We start from the raw sequence: 22,704 nt of genomic DNA, 5'->3' as shown, positions 1-22,704 counted from the left end.
GATTTTTCAACTTGTATTGATTATGATTTCATAAGTAGCCGTGAAATTCATCGTGAAAATTTATCGACGCCTCGGTCATGTGTTTTTGACGTTTTCCATGGAGTTTTATATTAGGTCAGAATGTGCCTCATCGACCAATTTAAAGCAGAGGGTCGTGCACGGAGAAAAATGCCCTTAATATTTTATGTACGCCGAAATTTTAATTTCTAGTTTGTTTTATACGTTTTTATTGTAGTTATTTTTGTGTTATTTGAACATACTCTTGCAAATGTTATCGTATCGGCTTAGTAACGGATGATTTTTGAATGAATTATTTTATTCTTCGGTGGGTGGAGTTCACCAGAGCTACGAGTAACATTTACCCATTCCCAACAGCTTTTTAATCGTAACTCATTAGTTGAGGACCTACAAAATTTTACTGTATCCAGGTTTTTAAGCGAAGATGGCGTTCAAATGGTGAACGTCCGAAATGTCAAAATCGCGCAGTAGCATCAACATTAGAAAAAAAATGTGGCTGTCATGCCATGGCACACTTTTTTCGTAATGTTGGTACCACTGCGTGATTTTGACATTTCGGGCGTTCACCTTTCGAACGCCATTTTCGCTTAAAAACCTGGATACTAATTCTCAATAAGAATATGAGGAATGTAAGGCTCTACCCCTAATAAAATGTGGTAGGGGAAATTCTTGTTTGATTGACAGATTAATTTTAATTCAATTTGCCTATTCTCAATACTTAAACAAGTAATTGTACAGAACGTTGAAACAAACCTCCTTCTGAGGTGTTAATAATATCGTGCAACAAAATGGGCATCAACTTGCACGTTTTAATAAATTTTTGAGTTTGTACACTCAACCCCCGGTGGTTGGTCACTTTTTCGTTTGACACTTTTTTAGTTTGTACCCCGTTGGTGGGTCAAAGTCAAACTGAAAAGTTACGAACGGTCACTTTTTACACGACACTCACGCACACTATCAAAACGAACGTTTGGTATAGGGACCTACATAGGGAAATGAAATGTTCTGGGAGAAATTTCAAATACCCAAAGTCATTAAAATTTAAGGTTGAAAAACTAGTAGTTTTTCTTTGGTGCTGCACTTTTCTTGTACCGAACAAGCACAAGCATAACAAAAACTACCAGATTATTATCAACTACAGTTTTACAATACTTGTGATAGTTATAAGTCTCGTTTTTCTGCCAAAATTATTTTAAATTGATTCCAACCTTGTTCTTGCATGATCTTGTTGCTCGATTGGAACCCCGGTTTGACAGTTCGATTGGAACCCTGAGAGTGACATTTCGCCTCTCCATATAGGCTCTCTAGTTTGGTAGTGTGTGAGTGAACTCCGTGTAAAAGGGGTGTCAAACTAAAAAGTGACCCCGTTCGTTTGACAACAGTTGGTGTCAAACCAACGGGGTTTGAGTGTACATCAGATCAGCTCAACATCAACAACACATGGATTAAAACGCTTCAACTGCCAGGTATCTAAGTTTATTATTACGATTTTACCTACAAAACCTACAAAAAACGAAAAAAAAAATCGTGACAACACCTTTAAATTTAAGTTTTAGACTTAAAAATCAAAAAATCTCATAGAAGTGGCGTGTATTTTTGTTTCAGTGTATTTTTTTCAGAAAGCCCATCCAATTTCCTACAAGTTTGTCTTGGACCACTTTTGATACGACGCAATGGCTTCGAGACACAGTAATTTTTAAATTGCAAAATACAAAAATATTTAAATACCTTACGCCCTTCTCAAATGTTATTTTCGAGTACTATTGGCTCCATATACACAAAAATGGCTTATATAGGCCTAGGATAACATGTCTAAAAACTTTCATTGAAATCGGAGAGGGTCGGGTACAAAAGTACCAGAAAAATTCCTGATTTGAGCTGGAATTGCTCTATTACACTACGGCAAACAAACAAACAAAATCGCTCTTTTTGACAGTTTGCCAGTAGAGCTTTATGACGTTTCGCGTACACACACTAGCGCACCATTTGATTTTGCTGGCCGGACAAAATTTAACCGCACTTTTTTTCGTGTACGTACACGCAATACATGCGCACGTAAATAACTCTGTTGGCCTGCTTTGTTTGTTTGTCTGGATGTGTTGTACAAACGTCAGCCTGCATACATTTTGAGGCTTAACAGCTTGACAGAAGGTTTAACTCCATGTTGCGCTTTCTACATCTCGATTGAGAGATCCACGCGTGAGAGTGTGTTAGTTTAAGTTAGTGCAAGTTAGAGAAACGTTATCGTAATGTTCAACGTGCACAGCTGTTGAATTTCATGTTGAATGGCTCACATCTCTTTTTTTTAATTCTCGGTTAAGCTAAAAAATTGAAGTTTTCAGCACTCAAATTAAAGCTGTAAAGTACTTTTTCAAAAATTAGAGCTGGAGTAAATAGTTACACAACGGAGTTGCAAAAAAAAAAAAAAAAAATGTTTGCTTTCACATTCTAACACACTCTTGCGGGTGAGTACCTCTTCGGTTGCACAACCGGACTTGGATTGACTTGATCTTAGTTGTCCGCTCTCGTTTCGCAAACAAGAAGCTGTGAATAAGGAATTTCGGACATTTGACATTTAATCGGTACACCGTTTGGTCCAGCAAAGTATAAGTTTATAATAAATAATTTTATTTGTTTTTATAATGAGATTTTAAATAATAAAATAATCATTAAAATAATAAAGTTCATGAAAGATGTTAATTGAGATGATTCCAATCGTTAGAAGTTGTAGATTTAGCTGTTGCTGCTGGTATTGCCGCCTCCGGTGGGAGGGACAGCAACGGCCAAAGCCGCCGCCACCCACCACCCACCACCATGTGTCCTTTCACTTTCACACCGTCATCATCATCATCGTCATGCTTATCATTTGTTCTTGCTTGTTCTTTTCCTGCTGGACTCTTGCTGATTGGAGGAATAGAGTATGGAAATGGTAGTAGAAAAATAATGCTCCCGACTTAATCAATAGCTCTAAAAGGAAACCGTTGATGATCGAAAATTTTAATTTATTCTTCTTCCTCTTCTTCCTCCTCCTCCTCTTCTTCCTCCTCCTATGGAAAGATAGTTGAAAAAAAAATGGTATCAGCGTTATTAGAAGTCGTTCAAAATTGTGACACGCTTATTATCGTTTAGGGGGTTACATATATGTAAAAAATATATTTTTTTTCTGATCAGGCTATTCAAAAAAACAAAAAAAGCTTTTTTATACTATATAAAGTAGCAATTTCTCAGTTTTTCGACTTATGATTTTTGACGATTTACTCATATGTAGCCCCTTCACTAAAACATTGAGTATTAGAGTAACCCACCTCTTCTTCTTCCTCCTCTTCCTCTTCCTCCTGGGGAAAGAAAGAATAAAAATGGACACCGTTATTTGAAGTCGTTTGAAAGGAGAATGAGTAAATTTGAAGCTGGATTACGCACTAGTACCCGAAAGCACGAAACTATCATGCGACCTATCAAGCATGATTCAACTTCAACTATCATAACCGAGCAATTCTCTACGAAATCGGTCTTTTTTCTTCAATTTTAATTTTTGTATTTTTTAATCCGGCTGAAACTTTTTTGGTGCCTTTTTGCATCATTAGTTTGTCCATATAATTTTCCATACAAATTTGGCAGCTGTCCATACAAAAATGATGTACGAAAATTCAAAAATTTGTATCTTTCGAAGGAATTTTTTGATCGATTTGGTGTCTTCGGCAAAGTTGTAGGTATGGATACGGACTACACTGGAAAAAAATGGTACACGGTAAAAAAAATTTGGTGATTTTTTTATTTAACTTTTTATCACTAAAACTTGATTTGCAAAAAAACACTATTTTTAATTTTATTTATTTTTTGATATGTTTTAGAGGACATAAAAAGCCAACTTTTCAGAAATTTCCAGGTTGTGCAAAAAATCATTGACCGGGTTATAAATTTTTTAATCAATACTATTTTTTTCAAAAAATCGAAATTTTGGTCGAAAAATTTTTTCAACTTTATTTTTCGATGTAAAATTGAATTTGCAATCAAAAAGTACTTTAGTGAAATTTTGATAAAGTGCACCGTTTTCAAGTTATATCCATTTTTATGTAACTTTTTTCAAAATAGTCGCAGTTTTTCATTTTTTTAAATTAGTGCACATGTTTGCCCACTTTTGAAAAAAATATTTTTGAAAAGCTGAGAAAATTCTCTATATTTTGCTTCATCGGACTTTGTTGATACGACCTTTAGTTGCTGAGATATTGCAAGGCAAAGGTTTAAAAACAGGAAAATTGATGTTTTCTAAGTCTCACACAAACAGCCCACCATTTTTCAATGTCGATATCTCAGCAACTAATGGTCCGATTTTCAATGTTATAATATGAAACATTTGTAAAATTTTCCGATCTTTTCGAAAACAATATTTTCAAAATTTTTAAACCAAGACTAACATTTTAAAAGGGCGAAATATTGAATGTTTGGCCTTTTTTAAATGTTTGTCAAATCAAAATTTTGAAAATATTGTTTTCGAAAAGATCGGAAAATTTCACAAATGTTTCATATTATAACATTGAAAATCGGACCATTAGTTGCTGAGATATCGATATTGAAAAATGGTGGGCTGTTTGTGTAAGACTTAGAAAACATCAATTTTCCTGTTTTTAAACCTTTGCCTTGCAATATCTCAGCTACTAAAGGTCGTATCAACAAAGTCCGATGAAGCAAAATATAGAGAATTTTCTCAGCTTTTCAAAAGTGGGCAAACATGTGCACTAAAAAAATGAAAACTGCGACTATTTTGAAAAAGTTACATAAAAATGGCTATAACTTGAAAACGGTGCACTTTATCAAAATTTCACTAAAGTACTTTTTGATTGCAAATTCAATTTTACATCGAAAATGAAGTTAAAAATTTTGCGACCAAAATTTCAATTTTGAAAAATTAGTATTGATTAAAAATTCATAACTCGGTCAATGATTTTTGCACAACCTGGAAATTTCTGAAAGTTGGCTTTTATGTCCTCTAAAACATATCAAAAATAAATAAAATTAAAAATAGTGTTTTTGCAAATCAAGTTTTAGTGATAAAAGTTAAATAAAAAATCACCAAATTTTTTACCGTGTACCATTTTTTCCAGTGTAGTCCGTATCCATACCTACAACTTTGCCGAAGACACCAAATCGATTAAAAAATTCCTTCAAAAGATACAGATTTTTTAATTTTCGTACATCATTTTTGTATGGACAGCTGCCAAATTTGTATGGAGAATTATATGGACAAACTTATGATGCAAAATGGCTTCTTTGGGCATACCGAAGGCACCAAAAAAGTTTCAGCCGGATTAAAAAATACAAAAAAAATCGAATGACCGAAATCCTAGAGAACTGCTCAACCCAGCTTCTTTTCACTCGCTAATTTTAGGTTGAATTAAATTTGAGTAGCACAGGGTAACCCAGAGTAAACACAAAACTGAAATGACTTTTCTTCGGACTGTTCACTCTGGATTACTCTATTAGGTTTTACGCCGAATCAATTTTGAGGTTATAAATTTGACAGTTTACGTGCACTGTTTACATTTTTCGCACATGTGTGAATGTGTGTGCGTGTGCGCTCGTGACGCTGTAGAACCTAATGGTAGTGCACTCAAACCCCGCTCAACACAACTACTTACTTCTTCCTCCTCCTCCTCTTCCTCCTCTTCCTCGACCTGTGTGAAAAGGTTTAAAAAAAGTTACCGTCAATTGAGCTTTCTGCTTTGAAATATCTACACGCAAAGTCATGTTTGATCATATTTGAGTTTGTGTACCGAACTCAATTCCGACCAACTTTCCTTCACCGTATTGTCAACGAATACTTACGACTTCCTCTACGACCACCTCCTCGATCTCCTCATCGTCGGGCTTGACTTCGTCCTCGCCCTCGGGGGTCTCTGGGTCTCCGGCCCGCTTGCCTGGTCGCTCTCCGAACCACTTGGGCAGTTTGGCTGTTGGGGCGGAAAATAAGTTGTCATTTAAAATGGACTCAAACATTTACACTTGCGTTGACAGCGGGCGATTAAACGTACAGCAAGTTACACGTAATTTTACACGAATGTGCACGGAAGGTCGCGGTGGATTGGACATGGGGATACTTACACTTCTGGCGACCGACATGCTGTTCCTTTCTCTCGGACCATTGCTTCTCGAGGGATTCCTTGTTCAGAGTGTCAAAGCCCTGCGTGAGCACAGTTGGTTGTGGTGTGGAAATGTTTGTGAGTTTGCACGTTTGTTTTTTGTTAAGACATTGAAAATAGACAGAAAAAAAAATACAGAGATTACACGTGAGTTGCGTGAGAATTGCGTGATGCGTACAGTAACGTAACGTAGGTGTGGAGGTGGCACATTTTGAGACATTGTTTTTCTTGGCGCAGTTAGATACAGAATCGTGAAGGAGACATTTTTCGTGTGGAACATTGAATAGATTTAGAAACTTTTACAGGGCAACGCTACAGGATGTCCCGGAGAACAGGTGTTGATCTAATTTTTAATAAAAAAGAAATATCTCTATGAAATCAAATTAACTAAATTCAAACTATATAGTGTAAGCATGAGTAGCTGTTGCCTTTGACGGCTAAAAGATAAGCTTGCTTGCATTAAAAGTTTGATGAAAAAAGATTTTGTCAAATCATACGACGAAGATCAACATCTGCTCCCGGTAACATTGGACACGTGGGTTCGAACAGCTATCTTACACTTGGTTCGTGCCATCCAGAGCTCTTGGCGTTGCGCCCACTTTTGTCCATCTTTTCAAGGTAATACGCACTATAGCCCTTTTAGGATGTAGGATGCAAGAATTGGTATCAGAATAATAATTGCCACCGGGATTTTTGTTTGTATAAAGGTTTGGCAAAACTTTGAAAGATACTTACACCCTCGAACAGCTTCTTCTTATCATCGTAGGAGCGGGTATCGACACGACGTTCGTATTTGGAGGCGACTTGGATCATGGGCTGTTGAAGATAGATTTCGAGGTTAGGTTTGATTCAGCTTTGTTGGTAGAGTCGATTATGATGATCCTTACCGGGTATTTGCCAGTGAGAGCTTCTGGGTCCAGACCCTTCTTCAGGGCCTTGTGTCTCAGCTGCTGCTTCTGTCTTTCTTTCAACTCTTTAAGCTAAAGTAGGGAAAGAGTGTTCCGATCAGTACTGACCAAGTTGGACGTGTTCAAGAGTAACTCACATCGTAGTCCTGGCGCTTTTGCCTTTCCTCCAAATCGTACTTCTCGGTCTCCAGCTTGACAATGGTTTCCCACAGCTCGGTGGCCTTGGTGCGCAGGGTATCGGCGCTCAAGCCGTCCAGCTCAAGGGGCTTGATACGGAAGGACAGAGAGATCTTCTTCTCCTCCTCCAGCTGCTCCTTAGTCTTGTTACGCTCCATCTGGGCATTGGACATGCCGAACTGTTGGGAGACAAAAGCATGTTTTGAGTTTCAAGTGTGTGGTCATCGGTAAGGTCCAACTCACGTTGCTGTCCTTCTTGGTGATGGTGAAGTTCGGGCCCTTCTTGTCCTTGTCCTTCATGGCCTGCAGCATCGCTTGACGCTTCTTCTCGGCCTCCTCCAGACGCCGCCTCTTCTCGTCGATTTCGCGCTGTTTCTTCTCCTCAATCTCGCGCACACGACGCTCCTCCTCTTCCTTCTTGCGCTGAGCCATGCGCTGCTCCTCTTCGGCACGAGAAACCTACGGTTAGAAACATGGGCACGGTATAGTTCAAGTTCAAGAATACCACAAGCCTTAGCAATCAAGCATAAGCGTGCAAACAAATTTGACAGCTCTCGTTACACGCTGATTGCTTCTTAGCCCACTCGGACCTGTAACCCACCTTGCGCTTAGCCTGTTTGTCCTTCAGCCTCTTGAGCTCATCCTCCTCCTTGGCTCGCTGCTTGCGCCACTCATTGATGTAGTCCTTCAGCTGCTCGTCCAGATCTGAGCGCTTCTGGTCCTGGCGCTTGATGAATTCGGGATCATCTCCCCTGAAAAGCAAGGCCACAAAAAGGTTCGCGGAAAAGAAAAAGGGAGCGAGAGGAAAAATGCAAAGTCAGTACAGTTTTCTTTCGGACTACCACATGGTGGGAAGATTTGTCTTTTTCATAAGCGATTTGTTGTGTTCCGCTCGATCATAACAAAACATGTTCAGAGTTATTCTCCAATTTTATTTAAAATAAGCCCAGAACAGAGCAAACAAAAAAATAAAAGCAAAACAACTCAGATAGGGGAACTATACCCTTTCTCAGCCTATTTCTATTATCGGCCTATCAGCACTTTGATCATGAATTACAGCTTTCATAAAGTGTTTTTGACTGTTCCAAAGTAATGAATAGCTCAAATAAAAGTGAGCAAGCAACTATCCATTGTTGAAACATCTGAAAATGTTGATTTAATAGCGGAAAACGGAAAAGTGATGAGAATTGGTCGAACGGCTTAGAGTGATTAGAATGGGCATATTTCCCCTACTTGCTTTTTTATGATCGTGCGTATAATACTAGAAGTAAAAATGGCTGCATTTCCGCATCCAATTTACAGTGTAACTAGAAAAAAAAGCCACAGACACACACGCAGAGATGTACAGAAGAACACAAAAAAATGGGCGCACTTCCGGACATACTGCCAGCGTAGCGGTTGTGTTTGTAAATGTGCATGTTTTTTGTTCTTTTTCAAAAACCAAAAAAAAGGTACGTACAAAAATTAGTAGCACAACAACAAAACCCACCGGAAACGGGGAAAAAACACGGAAAAAGGAAAGTTTGAAACGAACAGATGGTTGGTTTTGGGCGCTAGAAAGTGGTTACAATGGAAAATTATTTATTTTTACACCATTTGAAAAAAGGGATATTGATCGATAACAAAAACGCGATTTGATTTAAGGGTTGGGAATGGGAAAGGACATGTCTTGTATGCTCGAGAGTTAAATGATATTAAATGAATGTCACAGGTGGGTTTTTTTTAATGATAGAGATGCAGATTTTTTTTTTAATATTAGGATGCTAGAAAGATGTTTTTTTTTTCAACGAAGCTTATTAATCGTATCGCTTTACAGACCATTGCAGATAGTTAAAAGCTATTATAACTCGAGAGTATCAACAGTTTTTGTTTTCTGTTTTAATTTAAAATCGAACATTCTCACGAGAAGTCAGAGAATTTCTGAGACATATGATTTAGGTGAATTTCACAAAAAAATTATTAAGAATTGACTATTCTGCTTTTATAGAGTTATCTACGTGCACAAGTATTGCGTGTACGTACACGAAGGATTTTTAGGTTAAAATTTGTACCCGACAGCGAAAACAAATGGTAAGCTAGTGTGCGTGAGATCGGGCTTAGATAGCTCTATGATTGTGTGTGAAAATTTGGAAAATTTTAATTTGGTTTTTAAATTTTAGATTGAATTTGAGTGACTTTAAATAAATGTGTTTGGCATGATTTCAAGAAGATTCTCTTCCTTTGAAAGAGACATTCGAAAGAAAGTTGAACGCCTAACACAAACCTCAGAAGAGCAGAATTTGTATGAAAAGTTTTTTTTTATGCTGAAAGAGACGAACAAGATGGCCGCATTCCGGAAGTTGATCGATCCACACAACCATCGAAAGGACGACGACACACCATACAAAAGCTGACCAAGCAACAGTAAAAGTCCAGCGCTACCTCGTTGCGTGTGTGCCATCTTGCGCCACGTCCTATCTTTTTACAGAGCAGACGTGTCACAAGATAGCACGCAAGCGACGATCTGTCAATCTCGCTTGTTTCCATTGAATGAATGATTGTTATGCAAAATGAAGTCAGTAGATGCGTGCGCGTTCTTTTGAGTTAAGCAGATATTAGACTATGACAAACAAACTCGCGCTTTTTGACAGTTTGCCTGCATTTATTTGCAGTAATGTCAGCCTGCATACATTTTGCTTTGTTTGCGAGTGTCGCAAACAAGTTTGGCAAACTGTCAAACACGAAAAGTACGAGTTTGTTTGGCATAGTCTAATACCTTCTTTGAGAATTTTGTTTAGTCAAGCACCAAATGTTGCATGCCTGGCTTTTGTAAGTGGGCCACATGTTTGTAAGATGTACGTGTGAGTTCTTGTATGCAGCGTAGGTTTAGTTGTGTGTGTATGTGTGCTTGTGAGAGCATGTGTGTGTGTGTACATTCGTCTGTCGTTTCCACTTACTTAGCTTCAGCTGCTGGCCTACGGTTACGGACAGTGATTTTGATTTTTTTTTATAGTGGTTTATGGTCGAAACACACATAGAAGTGGGTAGTGGTGATTTTTTTTATTGATGGATGTTTTTTTACATGTCCGGGGATTCACGATCGCACAGGTGGTGAGGTGGTAGTAACAAATCATGTTTTTTTTTCACACGTTTTTGGTTGGTGAAAATGTTGGGTTGGGTCCGGTATTGAAGGTTGACACGACGAACGAACACAAAAAATAGATAAAAGGGGAAAAATCAAAAACATTTTTTAACAGTGTGTCTACAAAAAACAATTGGCATAGTAAACGACTCTTTGAACAATATGGTGTGAAACCGTACAGTTGGAACTTACATACTAAAATGAGTAAACAACGATCAACCCGTGACAGTGATAGATGATTTGAGTTATTTATCCCTTGTTGCTGGTAAAACAAGCACATTCAGTTGTGGGTTCATCTTATCGACACCGTTGATGTCCAAGATTTTGGGATAAGGAAACAATTTGATCATCATTGGCAAGTTCTACTGCAGGCTTCAAGGTTAAAAGCGTCCAATAGATCACTGTCACGCATCGAACCATGGTTAACAGTCATGTTTACAGTAACTATCCTATATTTACAAAACACACAAACACATGGGTTAGAGTTATTTGGCTATTAAATATGGATTCTATGTACGAATATATGTACAAGTAGAGATTTTTTTTGAAGAAATAAGTGCAGATTTGGAGAGAAGAACCATTTAAGACTGAATTTTACAGGAGAAAATGAATATGTCGTCAAAACATGATTGATTTTTTGGTGGTAGAAAACCGAACAGGTTTCCTACACAACCTTTTGCGACAAAAGAATGTACTTAGAACTTTTAACCAAAAGAAGGGAACAGAGAAATCTTTTTCTGCATCAGGAAACAGAGAATTGAAAGCCTACAGCATAGTCCATTTTATGCTGCGATTAAAAAATTAACCGGCTGTAGAAAAACAGTAAGCGAAAAAAGAAAAGTGTTGGTGAAGCAAGGACAAGCGGTGTTCAAATCCAAAATAAGTTCGATTTTAACGAACTTTGACCAATGAAAAATGTGAAAAGCAAAAACTGAGCAGTGTTGGAAAACCATTTTGGAAAATTATTTGCTTGTTGATCTCAAGCGTCAAAATGATAAACAGACTCGAAAAATAACAATTAAAGGTATAATTAATCGAAAGCGGAATGCTCGGTGGTTTTATTTCAGGTTTTTCTTAAGCCGAAAGCTGATCGTAAAAAAAAGACAGATGACGTTCTGGAAAATTTACGACTTGAACCATCGACTAAATTTCGAATCAAAATTAAGCAATAATTGGTTTAATTTTCCAGCGTCACCTGTGACGATCGCGCAAAAAAGGATATTATACGTAAAAAAAAACTTATGGAAAAATATAAAAATGTTACCGACAAAAATCTTCGTATCACAAAACTGTGTCTACCGCATTCTGGCAAACCCGTCAAAACCCGTTTCACTTGAGGTAGTCCCTGAGCGATGCAAGCGATTTCTGTGTTTTTTTTTTTTACTTTAATTCTAGCAGATTTTGTGGACTCTATGACCCTAACATTATCAAAATTAATATTTTTTTTGCAATGCTGTCTCTCTGTTTCGGTAGTTCACACACATATATTCTAAGAGGAAAGGACGGGGGCAAAACATTTTTGCTATAATTCGCACTTACTTCCTGCAAAAAGAAGAGAAAATATATGCTACATTTAGAGAAAGTTCATTCCGTTTCGGTGTACGGTGGGATTAGGGTCTAAGTAAAGTACTGGAAAAAGTTGTTATTAGTAGTTTTGTGTGGGTGTCTTGTGGAAAGCAATATTAGGCTACTTTTTTTTAAAAACTACTTTATTATACAAGCATTACCGGATATGGTAGGCAGGACATTTTGAACCTTTAAATTTATCTTTACATAGTAAGTCGGTAAAATTTTGAGTGTAGTTAGTTCGGGAAAGGGCTTTTAAAAATACCAACTGCGATAACTAACGAAAGCGCTCGATTTATTGTGTTACTAAACGGTATTCTAATTGGGGAAAGCATTCTGACGTGATCTTATACATCCATTAAACAATTTAAACAACGAAAAAGATGCTCGGCAGTTGGCAATATAAACCAATAATGGCATAACAACAAACTTGAGTGTCATTCTTCTTCCAAAACTCATTTTATCAATATATAAAAATATACAATACTTAAGCTACTTTGTACAAGCGTGTCGTGAATTACCGCTGCATTTATGCATGAAAAAAAACACAGTTTAAGTTTAATTTTACACACAATTTTAGAGTTTTTTTAAAGATCCAAAAAATCATAAATTTGTATTGATTATTGGACATTTAAAAAAACTTCCAAGTATTTTTTTTAAGTTCGACTGTGTTACCGCAAAAAATATCGCAAGATTAATTGAAAAGATTACGAAATAACGTGTTATTTCGAGTTGAAAAAAAGGATAAACCAGCTTTTTTTGTTTAGCACTTTTCCGTATTTTTGAACATTTGAAACGAACTAAACGAGAACGTCTATTAACAGATTTAATAACTATATTTACACATATTTCACGCGAATTATAATTATTTAAGTAGCGACCGTGTTGCCAGTTGTCGATTTCACCAAACTAAAATTGAATGGATGCCATCTACTACAATTTAATCCTAACCAAAACGTCATTCTACTTGCCAATCAGAAAAAATAGCGCGTATTTAGCAGCAAGTGTTTTAGAAACAATTAAAATTTAGAATAAAGATATTGATGAAAGATTGAAATTCTCTAAATATGTACAGCTAAGAATGGTTATGTCGCTTAGTTTTTTTTTTTTATTAATATCGTCCGTCTAGTTAAACTAATCACTCTTTAGTATTTGTTTTGTAAATTCTGTACAACACGCCAGCTGTAACCGTGCCGGCTGCACTTACGTTTCCTGCTGCTGTTCCTCGACGACGACCTCCTCCTCCTCTTCAGAGCTAAAAAAACGTTTAGAAACAGATTATAAATGGTGGGGGCCGGGACTGGTTAGAATTTTGAATCCAAATCAATCTATTTTTTTTCTCCAATGGGGCGGGTACGGTAGGGCAAGATAATCGCTTCTAAAATAGTTTTTTTCGCACTCTTTTCATTCGTTGGTGGAGTGGTCCTTTGAACAAAAAAAAAATCTCTCGAACCAACATCTAAACCTGCTTGAAACATTTTGCTTAAATTGGCATGATCTGTGCAAAAAAAAAGTTCCGTTTGGGGGAAACAAACCTTAAAATAATATAAGCTTTGTAACAAGAGGGAAAAAAAACAAAGGGGTGTCCACAAAGTACTTAACGCTATACAAAACCAAGTAACGAAGCAGCAAAAATGAAGGCATATAAAACGTAAACTGTTTAAAATTTAACTGATTTTTAGTATTGTGCACTTGGGCGTGTCCTGTTTGGGGTTCTGGGATCGAAGCTATTTTAAACGGTAAACAAATAACAAAGAGATAAAGTAAAACGATGTGGGTGTGCGATAAAGTGGGAACGGGAAGTGCTTTTTTCTTCTGGTACAAAAAGACAAAACGTTGGTACACAAAACGGTAAGGACAAAAATCTGGTGAACAAAAAACAACGAAACGGTTGAACGATTTTTAGCGCAACGGTGTAATAAGACAGTGGGTGGAGTGTAACAAAAACGTGACTTTCAACTCCGCAGTATCCGCAGGAAAAGTGAAAATAAGATTCAAGTTATCGATGCGGTGAAGTTGTTCGAGGCACCGCCATACTTACGAATACTCTTCATCATCAGACATGGTGGTGGGGTGTGGCTAAACCTGGAAATTTGATGACGCAAGTTAAACATTTGTGCTAAAGGTAGGGAAAGTGAAAAGTGTGTCTGTTCAAAAGTCGAAAGAACCGATCGTAGGAAACCATAATGTATTTTATTCATCATCATTTTTCAAAACATGTTATTTTTTATGCATAGGGGGAAAACATGTGGTCCCATCTGTTATCTAGTAGTGAACGCTCGATAACTAATTAATGAATCCTTTAGAAGTTAGCAAGAAGGTTTAATCACAAATCTTGCAAAGTGATTTGTTGACAACGACGAGGGGGTAGCGACGAAGCCGCCATCTTGGAAGTTCAGATTACAAACACTGTGAATCAGTATTATTCATATTACTTTGGTAACACGAAAGGTGTTATCTTGGTTAAACTCAAAAGTCCCATGCAAATGTGTCAAACCAAACTGAAAAATGTGTAATGCCGATTCACAGTGTACGGGCGCACTGTTTGATCGACCAAAAGAAAAAAAGCAAAAAAAAGGTTAACAGGAAAAATCACTTTTTTCGATAAGAATTTTCAGCCAATATTGGTATGGAATCTCCAAGGATATGATAGATTTTTCCATCAGCAACACAATTCACGTATTTATTTCAGGTATTTATCGTTTAAATTGCGGGAAATTTGAAAATCAAAAAACCCAAACAATGATTTGTTATGGGCTACCATTTGACAGCTATTGTTTTTGTTGTGGGCTCTCATTTGACAACCGTACTAATGTCGACTGTTGTCAGTTTGCTCTGGCTGGAATAGGGTTGCCATCCCCCATCCCAACGACTGATGCATGAAGTAATTGGTTTGCATTTCTCGACTCTCCCCGCAAATGTCAAACCTTATTTTTTCCGGAAGAGTCCGGAGGGATCCAGTAGTAATTTGTACTGATTTGACGTTTGCTGAGGGTGCCGAACAGTTTGGTTATGTTACTGCTTGCAAAAAATAGTAAGGGTTGCCGAATTTGATGGCAATTGGCCAAACTGTCAGATTAGTGCCGATGTACTGCCGCTCTAATCAAGTCCGTCCCATATGTAATTTCGTAAATTTTAAAGTAATGATGTAGTTCGATTCGAAATCTTGTGACCTATCAGAAAAACCAATAAAATTTAGTACTTTTTTCCAGAAAACCGTAGAAAATTCCCTTTTTCGAAAAATTCTAACACGTAAGCTTATGCGTGGGACAAAGTTGAAGTGCATTTTTCTCGGCTTGCTGTTTTTACATATGGGACGGACTAGAGTCGCGCGGCGGTGTAGTCCGATCATAATATTTACCAGTGTAACGATTGATACCAAATTCCTTTAATCTAGGAATTTTGCCTCTTTTCCTTATTTAGTAATCGCATTTTTTTGGATTACTGAATAAGGAAAGGAGCCAAAATTCCTAGAATTAAGGAATTTGGTACTTTTATTTTTTTCAGTGTGAGTGGTACACTTGTTGTTGTTGGCGAATGAGTCGTAAACGAAAAGTGTTTGTGATGGTGTGGAATCAGCTATAACTATTGGTTTTCCCTTTAACGGTACACATCAACCAGAGCTTTTACTCCATGATTTCTGTTACAAATATTTTAATATCTTCAAAACTACGGGAACTTTCGGTATAATTTTTGATTCATTCCTTAAAGTACTCTCTTATAAAATAATTGACAACAAACTTTGACTACTTTTACTATCAAATTGTTCCAGGGTTTTGTCGATAAGTTTGACAATTTTTGTAATTAGAAGCGAACAACTTCCTTGGTTGCTGTGCATCCTTGGAAATGAAAGTAAAGAGCATGTTACAGCTGTTTCTCAGTCACGAAATATCCTAGCAAAGCTGGTTCTGCCAGAAACCTGCTATAATGGTGGAACATTTCTGCTAGCATGCTGTAAGAATATCCAGCTTTGTGAGAACTCTGCTAGCATTCTGCTAGAACTTCGTGGCTGGGTTGTTTACTATATAAACACGCTCAAGCAATTAAAAAAAAGAAAAAAAAAACAATGTTAATATGTCAAATGCCTACACACCAATTTATTAATACTGAATTCGTTAAATTTACTGAAATCTGCACTACTGAAATTTTCAGTAAATGAAAATTTGCTGAAATTTCAGCAAACTTTGACAGCTCCATACAAATTTTAACTGAAATTCAGCGAAAAACTAACTGAAGATTTCAGTAGTGCAGTTAGGGACCATCCATAAACCACGTGGACAACTTAGGGGGGGGGGGGGGTATGGCGATTGTCCACGCTCCATACAAAAAAGATTTTATTTGTATGGAAATTGTCCACGATAGGGGAGGGGGGGGGGGGTTTGAGATTTCCAAAAAAGTGTCCACGTGGTTTGTGGATGGTCCCTTATCAGTAAATATTAACTGAAAACGAACATAAAAATTTGCTGTGTACACAGCTAATTTTGGATTGCAATTTCAGTAAAATGATTAACTGAATGCGATTCAGTAATCATCACTTTTGCTGAAATTCGGTAATGAACAAAACATTGCTGAAAAATCAGTAACTGCATATCTGTCAAACTGAAATGTCACTTATGACTTATTGTTTGGATGCTGCCGAGAGAAAATCCTCTTTCAAACACGTTGTGTTTTTTTTTCATTTTGTATTGTGATCTTAAGAAACCAAGGTAAGAAAAATGGTAATAACAAATGCCTCGATGCTAACCACCTTTTTATTTTTGGACGATTGTTGAAATAAATGTATAAACAATAGTACTGGAAACATTTTCAATGACAAGCATCAAATTTTGATAACTGAAATACCAGCAACGATTGCTGAATCTTTAGCAAATGATCTGTCAAACTGCCACAAGAAAATTACTGCAAAATTAGCAAAATATACCCTTACCAAAAATCATGATTTTTTGAGTTCCAAATCCCACTTTTCTTACGAATTTTTCAGTTCATGGGTTAACCATTTGTATGGTTGTAGTAACTGAACTCAAAAAATCGTATGAAAAGTGGGATTTGGAACTCAAAAAATCATGATTTTTGGTAAGGGTGTAACTTGGCGTTTCTTTTGCTAAAATTTCATTTGTTTTGACAACCATTTTACTGAAATTTCAGTTAACCATCTGTCAAAGTGACAAATATCAGTCAACTGAGAATTCAGTAAACTTGAAATCTCAGTAAAACTTTACAGAATTCAGAAAAAAAAATTGGTGTGTACATGACATCCGTTAAATAGCCTGAAATTCATTGAAATCTAGATTAAATTTTCAAAAGGTCTGCATAGGAAACCCATGAATCGTAGGTTGTTTTGAAAATTTACTCTAGAAAGACTCGCCATCCGTAATATATGACGACGATCGTCGGCAGTGTAGGATGCCAAATTATTACTTAATAAAACTCCACCCACGCTCAAAGTTGCACACACCGGGTTGGTGGGCGAAGCAATGTTTAACCTCGGAAATTTCATTCACAGGGAACATTCGAAATTGAAGAAGAAAAAAAACCGAGACCGTTGCCTCGTCCTACTAAAATTTTCAACGAAGGGGAGAGAAAAAAACTCACAAATACTATTTTTAATGTGATTGCGTGTGCCCACCACCAGACGACGGACGAAATTTGACGATCGCGCACCACCGGCGTGAGTAGCTTTTTCGCTAAAAGTTTAAATTTAAATTTAGCGCACCACCACCGGTTTCGTTAACGGCGCACGCGCCCTAGCTGCAGTCGCGCTCAAAGGTGGAGCAAAATTTGCTCCCCCAAAGCGTGATTTGGTCTAATTTTAGCAGGACAAACCTCATAGGTCACAAATTTTCACAGCAGACGAGCTGTGCGATTGTTTTTTTTTTTTTCAATTGTACGAGTTGGACGAAAAATTGCCGAATCCGATTCCCAGATTTTCGGGTTTTTGTTTTACCAAGAGAGTGAAACTGTACTCACGATCCATTTAGGCTATAAATATTGGCGTTTTTCGTGACTCTACAGTGCAAGAGGCAAAAGCAAAATTTTCCAACAATTTGAGGTCTGGGCTGCCAGCCAAATTGGGGCATTCGTGCGATTCGAGATCGCTCACTACCACATTCACGGTTCGTGACGAGGAAATTTTCACTGCGTTCGGCAAAATTTTTCATCGACGGACTTGAGTGGGCGATGGCTGGCGACAACCGTCCTGCGAACATTAATCAGATCGGGTATTACTTAATCCGCCGTGTGTGACACGTAAGCGAAATGGGCAGGAATGTACTGCCATTTGGTCATTTGGAAATTGAGCAACAGGGTTGGCATTTCCAACGGTTTCCAGATGTATCACAATGTGGCAAATTTATTAGAAAATTGAATATGTCTAGAGTTCTTTTTCAAAAGGTCCTATCCGCCATGGATTTCTTATGCTTCATAAACAAACTAGCTAGACAGCATCAAAAGCTACAATTCAATAGGTAAACAATCACTGTTGAAGTATTTTTTAAATTTTAGTGTGTACTCTTGGTGAAAGAAATTTTTTGCTACACGCTTGCAGCGAAATAGCAAGAAATACAAAATATTTATACAAATTTTAGTGTTTACTTTTGGTAAAAAGAAACTTTTTGCAGAGAAATAAAAAATAAATATAAAATAAAATATGAAAATATGAGAAATACAAAGTGAGAAAATATGATTAAAATTTGTTTTATAAAATTTAAACTGATAAAATTGATGTTGCAATTATCTTTGTGTTTTACCTGTTATTGAAAAGTTGAACTTGTTGAATTTTAAGCAATATGGAAACATTTAATTTACTTTTTTTAAGCCAGTCTTAACACTAATTTGAGTTCTATTGAAACGATGAACAGTGTTAAAACTCTGTAAATTTTTGAAGCAGGTTACCAATTGGTTGCATCAGCATTCTGAATGTAACCGATTTCTTGCTCAACTAAACAAAAGTAAACGTTGGAGCTTACTATCATTAGTGTTAAAAAATAACTTTTCACGATTCCAACCAGTTAAATATTTCTCATTTATGAAAACAAAAAACTTTGCACATGGGTGGCGCTTCAGTCGCATCTCTTTGAAGAAAATCTTGCTGAAATCCGAAAGCATGCTAATTTTAGCATCTCGCGCACACGATCTGCGGCTGCGACTAAATTTGGTCCATTTGTTGGAATTTTAGTTCACTCACAAAACTTTTCATCAGTCCTTTGGGCGTATTTTTTTTTCCACGGAAATCAACAGGTTTCAGATGGCACTTTCAAATCTCTACAGTTATATAATGTTTCACTATTCATTGGCATGATTTGGCAAAACTTTGCATCTTTTCATCTGGTTTCTGGTACAACTTTTGAACAAAATTCCGGCATATACTGAAGGGAAGTTTGCGGGCGTTTTCCCCCGAGCTATCGACCAGAAATGGCACACTTTCACTTTTGCGGAGGGGCACTTCCCAAGAGACCCACCAAAGGGTCCCCCTCGGTTAGGCAAAATTCAACTTCAACTTACTGCTCTACAAGAAAATGGAAGAACGCACTGATCCGGCGGCCGTCGTCGAACTCAGTGTTGCTACCAGCAATGACTGAATCGAGGAAAACCAGCTGCCCGATTCTGAAGTCTTAATTTTCCCCGATTTTCCTCGCACACCAACATCGACGCACAAGTTTCGTCGGTGTATTGGTGGATCGTGCCCGAGAGAAAAAGATCTCGAAGGTACATAAGAAACAGCGGAGACTTCACGAGAGTACATAAGCTTTCGAGTGAGGATGAAATGATTTTTTTTTTTGGGGGGAAAAACTTTGAGCGAGGAAAACTCATCGAATGGAAATGGTCAGTGGCTGCGCCAACGGATTACCCCATTTTCCTGAAGGCGCTGCTGATGTGGTAAATTAAACATGTGCGTAAAGCGGAGTACATGTTTTGTGTTTTATTGAAAAAAATACACATCGAACTCATCTTTAACAGTTTGTTGGGTATACTAGGCATTTGGCCATTGTAGGTTATTTTCACTTTTTCCATTGTAATGCAATTTGAAAATTAAGTTTTCCAAATTCCCTCAAATCGAACAAACTTAGGAATGAGTTCTTGAAGTTTTCCTTTCAATTCGATTGAGGCAAATTTTATCTGAATTTGAATGAATATTTTTCGAGCCACTTGTAGTGCTGGTGAAATTTATTCAAATTTGGATGAAATAACATGAACATAAAAACTTTAAATTAATTACTCATTATACAGCTCAAAAATAATTTATTTTAAATAAGCGTGTAACGCAGGTGCTCCACATTTAATGTAAATACAAATTGTTTAGTTTGTTTAAAATTCTGGTTGATCTCTAGCCATTTAAAAAATTATTGTAATTGCATTTTGAGTAAAAAATATCCGATTTTTATGTCAGGCTCATGATATCGGGTATTTTAACCATAAGTTGACCCCCTAGTAGAGCGGACGCGCATTTTTCACAACTTTTCAATATTTAAAGCACTTTTTCATAACCCTTTGTACAAAACAATGAAATCTGAAGTCTTTTGAACAATTTTGACTATTTGTTTCATCAGTCACGGTGTATTTTTCCGAGAACATTAAGATAAAAAATTCGGCAAGTCTGATATTTGGCACCATGAAAGAAGGGCTCTTTCCCGACATTTGTCGGGGAGTCTAGAGCTACTTTTTTAAATTTTTTTTTCGATTTTATAGGATTTTTCTTCAGAAAAGTCGATATAAATCGATGGGTTCATGTTCATATCTATAAAATTTCTCATGGATGTGCCTCAAGAGACTCAAAATTACATATTTGACCTCAAATAAAAAGTTTCCAACCCAAATTTACTAGATTTCTAGCTTTCTTTGAAATAACCCCAACATGCAAGCAGGAAACTGCCATACAACACTAAAATATTTTAAAACATTTTCGAATCAATCACACTGTAGAGAACAGTTTTCTGAACAATTTCCATAAAAAAAGTATCAATTTTGGTTCAATATAAGCAGAGATATACCAATTTTCGTAAAATAAAAAGTGACTTACTCTAAAATTTCTGGATTTAAATCCCATTCAAACGATCAACACTGTCTACTATGATATTTTAAAGGATGAAAACATTTTGCTGAAACATAAAACTTTTATAAAATTTTGATAACATTTATTGAAATTATTTTATTGGAATAATAAAAATCTCAGCAGGCGGTGTTCATCGTTTGAATGGGATTTAAATCCAGAAATATTGGAGAAAGTCGCTTTTTATTTTACGAAAACTGGTGTATCTCTGCTTATATTGAACCAAAATTGATACTTTTTTTTATGGAAATTGTTCAGAAAACTGATCTCTACAGTGTGATTGATTCAAAAATGTTTTAAAATATTGTTTTGAAACATTTGAAAAAAAAAAGTTTTTTTTTGCCGGTTATGGACCCCATTTTCATATAGTGGACTCGGGTCCATAATTCGATTGTGGACCCGGACCCGGATAATGAATAAAAGATGGATTTTCCATCATAAACAAATTTGTGTTGTTAACAAATTTGGCTTAAAACAACAAAAAACCTAACTGACATTCAAACACATTTATTTCCGAAAAAAAAAACAAAGAAAACGTTTCAAAAACAACTGTAAACATTAAAATGATTAAGAAAAAGTAATTTTGATGCACATTTTTCCATATAAATTACATAAATAGTTGACCGAAACAAAACAATAGATATGTTTACAGCCACTAGGCATGTTTATTTTCAAAAAATGTTTTGCTATTGATTTATTATTTTAAAATATCATTTCAAACTTTGATTACAATGCTTCAGTTAAATACAATTAACTATAGTTTTTTTTTCAATTATAAATTCTTGCGGCTTCAGCATTTTTGATACTTTTAAAATGAAAACAGCTATATTTATACTCATAATTGAAAAAAAAAATGCGTTTAGATTGATTACAACAAGCATTTATTGTATGTTTAAGAGAAACTTTTGCTTAAATACACAGTTTTTTTTCATTTTTGAAGGTTAAATGAACAGGGGTCCACTTTTGGAAAACTTTGGATTCTCTGTGTCCTATATTGGCCTCCCTAATTTTTACTCGAAAATGAGCAGATCTTCGCTTTATTTGAGTAAAATTCCTTAAACTTACATTATTACGACTTGCTGAAGTTAAATAATCAGTCAAAAAATGATTGGATAGTTAATTTAATCATAAAATAGAAATGCTGTTTTGTTGTGAAAATGCTAGTGGCCATGGCTGATTTCTGAAGTCGAACTCGAAACACTTATTTTGGCAAAAAGGATCATTCAATGTCAGTCAACATTGTTTTAAATGATGCTGAACATGCCAATTAAAAGATTTGCAGATAACAAACACGCTTGAAATTGGGATTTTATTGATTTTTTTCATCAAAAACCCTTCAGAGGGTCCACACTATAGGAAAGGGGTTCACTAATGGATAACGTTCCCTATTCTGAGTAAGTAATGTTTTGATGAAATTTGAGTATCTCAACCGGCAAGTACACACTAAATGATAACAACTGAATTCCCGAACAAAATTTAAAAAAAAATCTCCATTTTAGGGTGCCGTCAAACAGAACTACAATGTTCACACCTCCTCGGTGCGTTTGTCGTCTAGCCCTGCTTCTGGCTCAACACCCAGCAGGTCTTGGTTGCACAATTTATTTATTGGAAACAGAGTCGGTATTTCATGGTGGAAGCTACCAACGCCCGAAGGGACCCAAGCGCGTGGGTGTATTGAAAATGTGAAATTTTTTTTTCGCCCCGCTGCCAGCACTTAAATGTTAAAGTTCT

The 22,704-nt window shown here is 36.4% G+C and overlaps 1 protein-coding gene across 12 annotated transcripts; it reads right to left on the bottom strand.

The window, feature by feature from the left end:
* Positions 1 to 2,608: 2,608 nt before the first annotated feature.
* On the bottom strand, positions 2,609 to 19,579 carry LOC6042421 (troponin T, skeletal muscle). 12 transcript variants are annotated; one of them, XM_038266750.1, is made up of 14 exons: positions 19,428 to 19,579; positions 13,969 to 14,012; positions 13,135 to 13,182; positions 10,177 to 10,194; positions 7,842 to 7,992; positions 7,484 to 7,699; positions 7,201 to 7,419; positions 7,043 to 7,135; positions 6,891 to 6,971; positions 6,118 to 6,196; positions 5,842 to 5,966; positions 5,655 to 5,690; positions 3,324 to 3,353; positions 2,609 to 3,065 (listed from the first exon to the last, which is right to left on the bottom strand). In XM_038266750.1, the coding sequence occupies exons 2-14, from the start codon at positions 13,989 to 13,991 to the stop codon at positions 3,021 to 3,023; spliced, it is 1,164 nt and encodes a 387-aa protein (XP_038122678.1). In that variant the 5' UTR covers positions 13,992 to 14,012; positions 19,428 to 19,579; the 3' UTR covers positions 2,609 to 3,020. The 12 variants fall into 12 exon arrangements, with proteins under 12 accessions (XP_038122678.1, XP_038122657.1, XP_038122672.1 ...); XM_038266729.1 differs by lacking the exon at positions 5,655 to 5,690 and having other exon boundaries at positions 3,324 to 3,350; XM_038266744.1 differs by lacking the exons at positions 2,609 to 3,065; positions 5,655 to 5,690; positions 6,118 to 6,196 and adding an exon at positions 6,714 to 6,791 and having other exon boundaries at positions 3,323 to 3,350.
* Between the last annotated feature and the right edge of the window lie 3,125 nt (positions 19,580 to 22,704).

Source organism: Culex quinquefasciatus, chromosome 1, assembly GCF_015732765.1.
Source record: "Culex quinquefasciatus strain JHB chromosome 1, VPISU_Cqui_1.0_pri_paternal, whole genome shotgun sequence".
Taxonomy (NCBI): domain Eukaryota; kingdom Metazoa; phylum Arthropoda; class Insecta; order Diptera; family Culicidae; genus Culex; species Culex quinquefasciatus.
This window is presented reverse-complemented; position numbering and strand designations above follow the sequence as displayed.

Coding starts and splice junctions, on each gene's coding strand:
- LOC6042421 (XM_038266674.1), bottom strand. CDS start 13,991: ATGTCTGATGATGAAGAGTATTC. Junction 5,967..6,117: donor GCATGTCGGTCGCCAGAAGT/GTAAGTATCCCC, acceptor CCGCCCCAACAG/CCAAACTGCCCAAGTGGTTC. Junction 5,691..5,841: donor AGGTGGTCGTAGAGGAAGTC/GTAAGTATTCGT, acceptor CTTTTCACACAG/GTCGAGGAAGAGGAGGAAGA.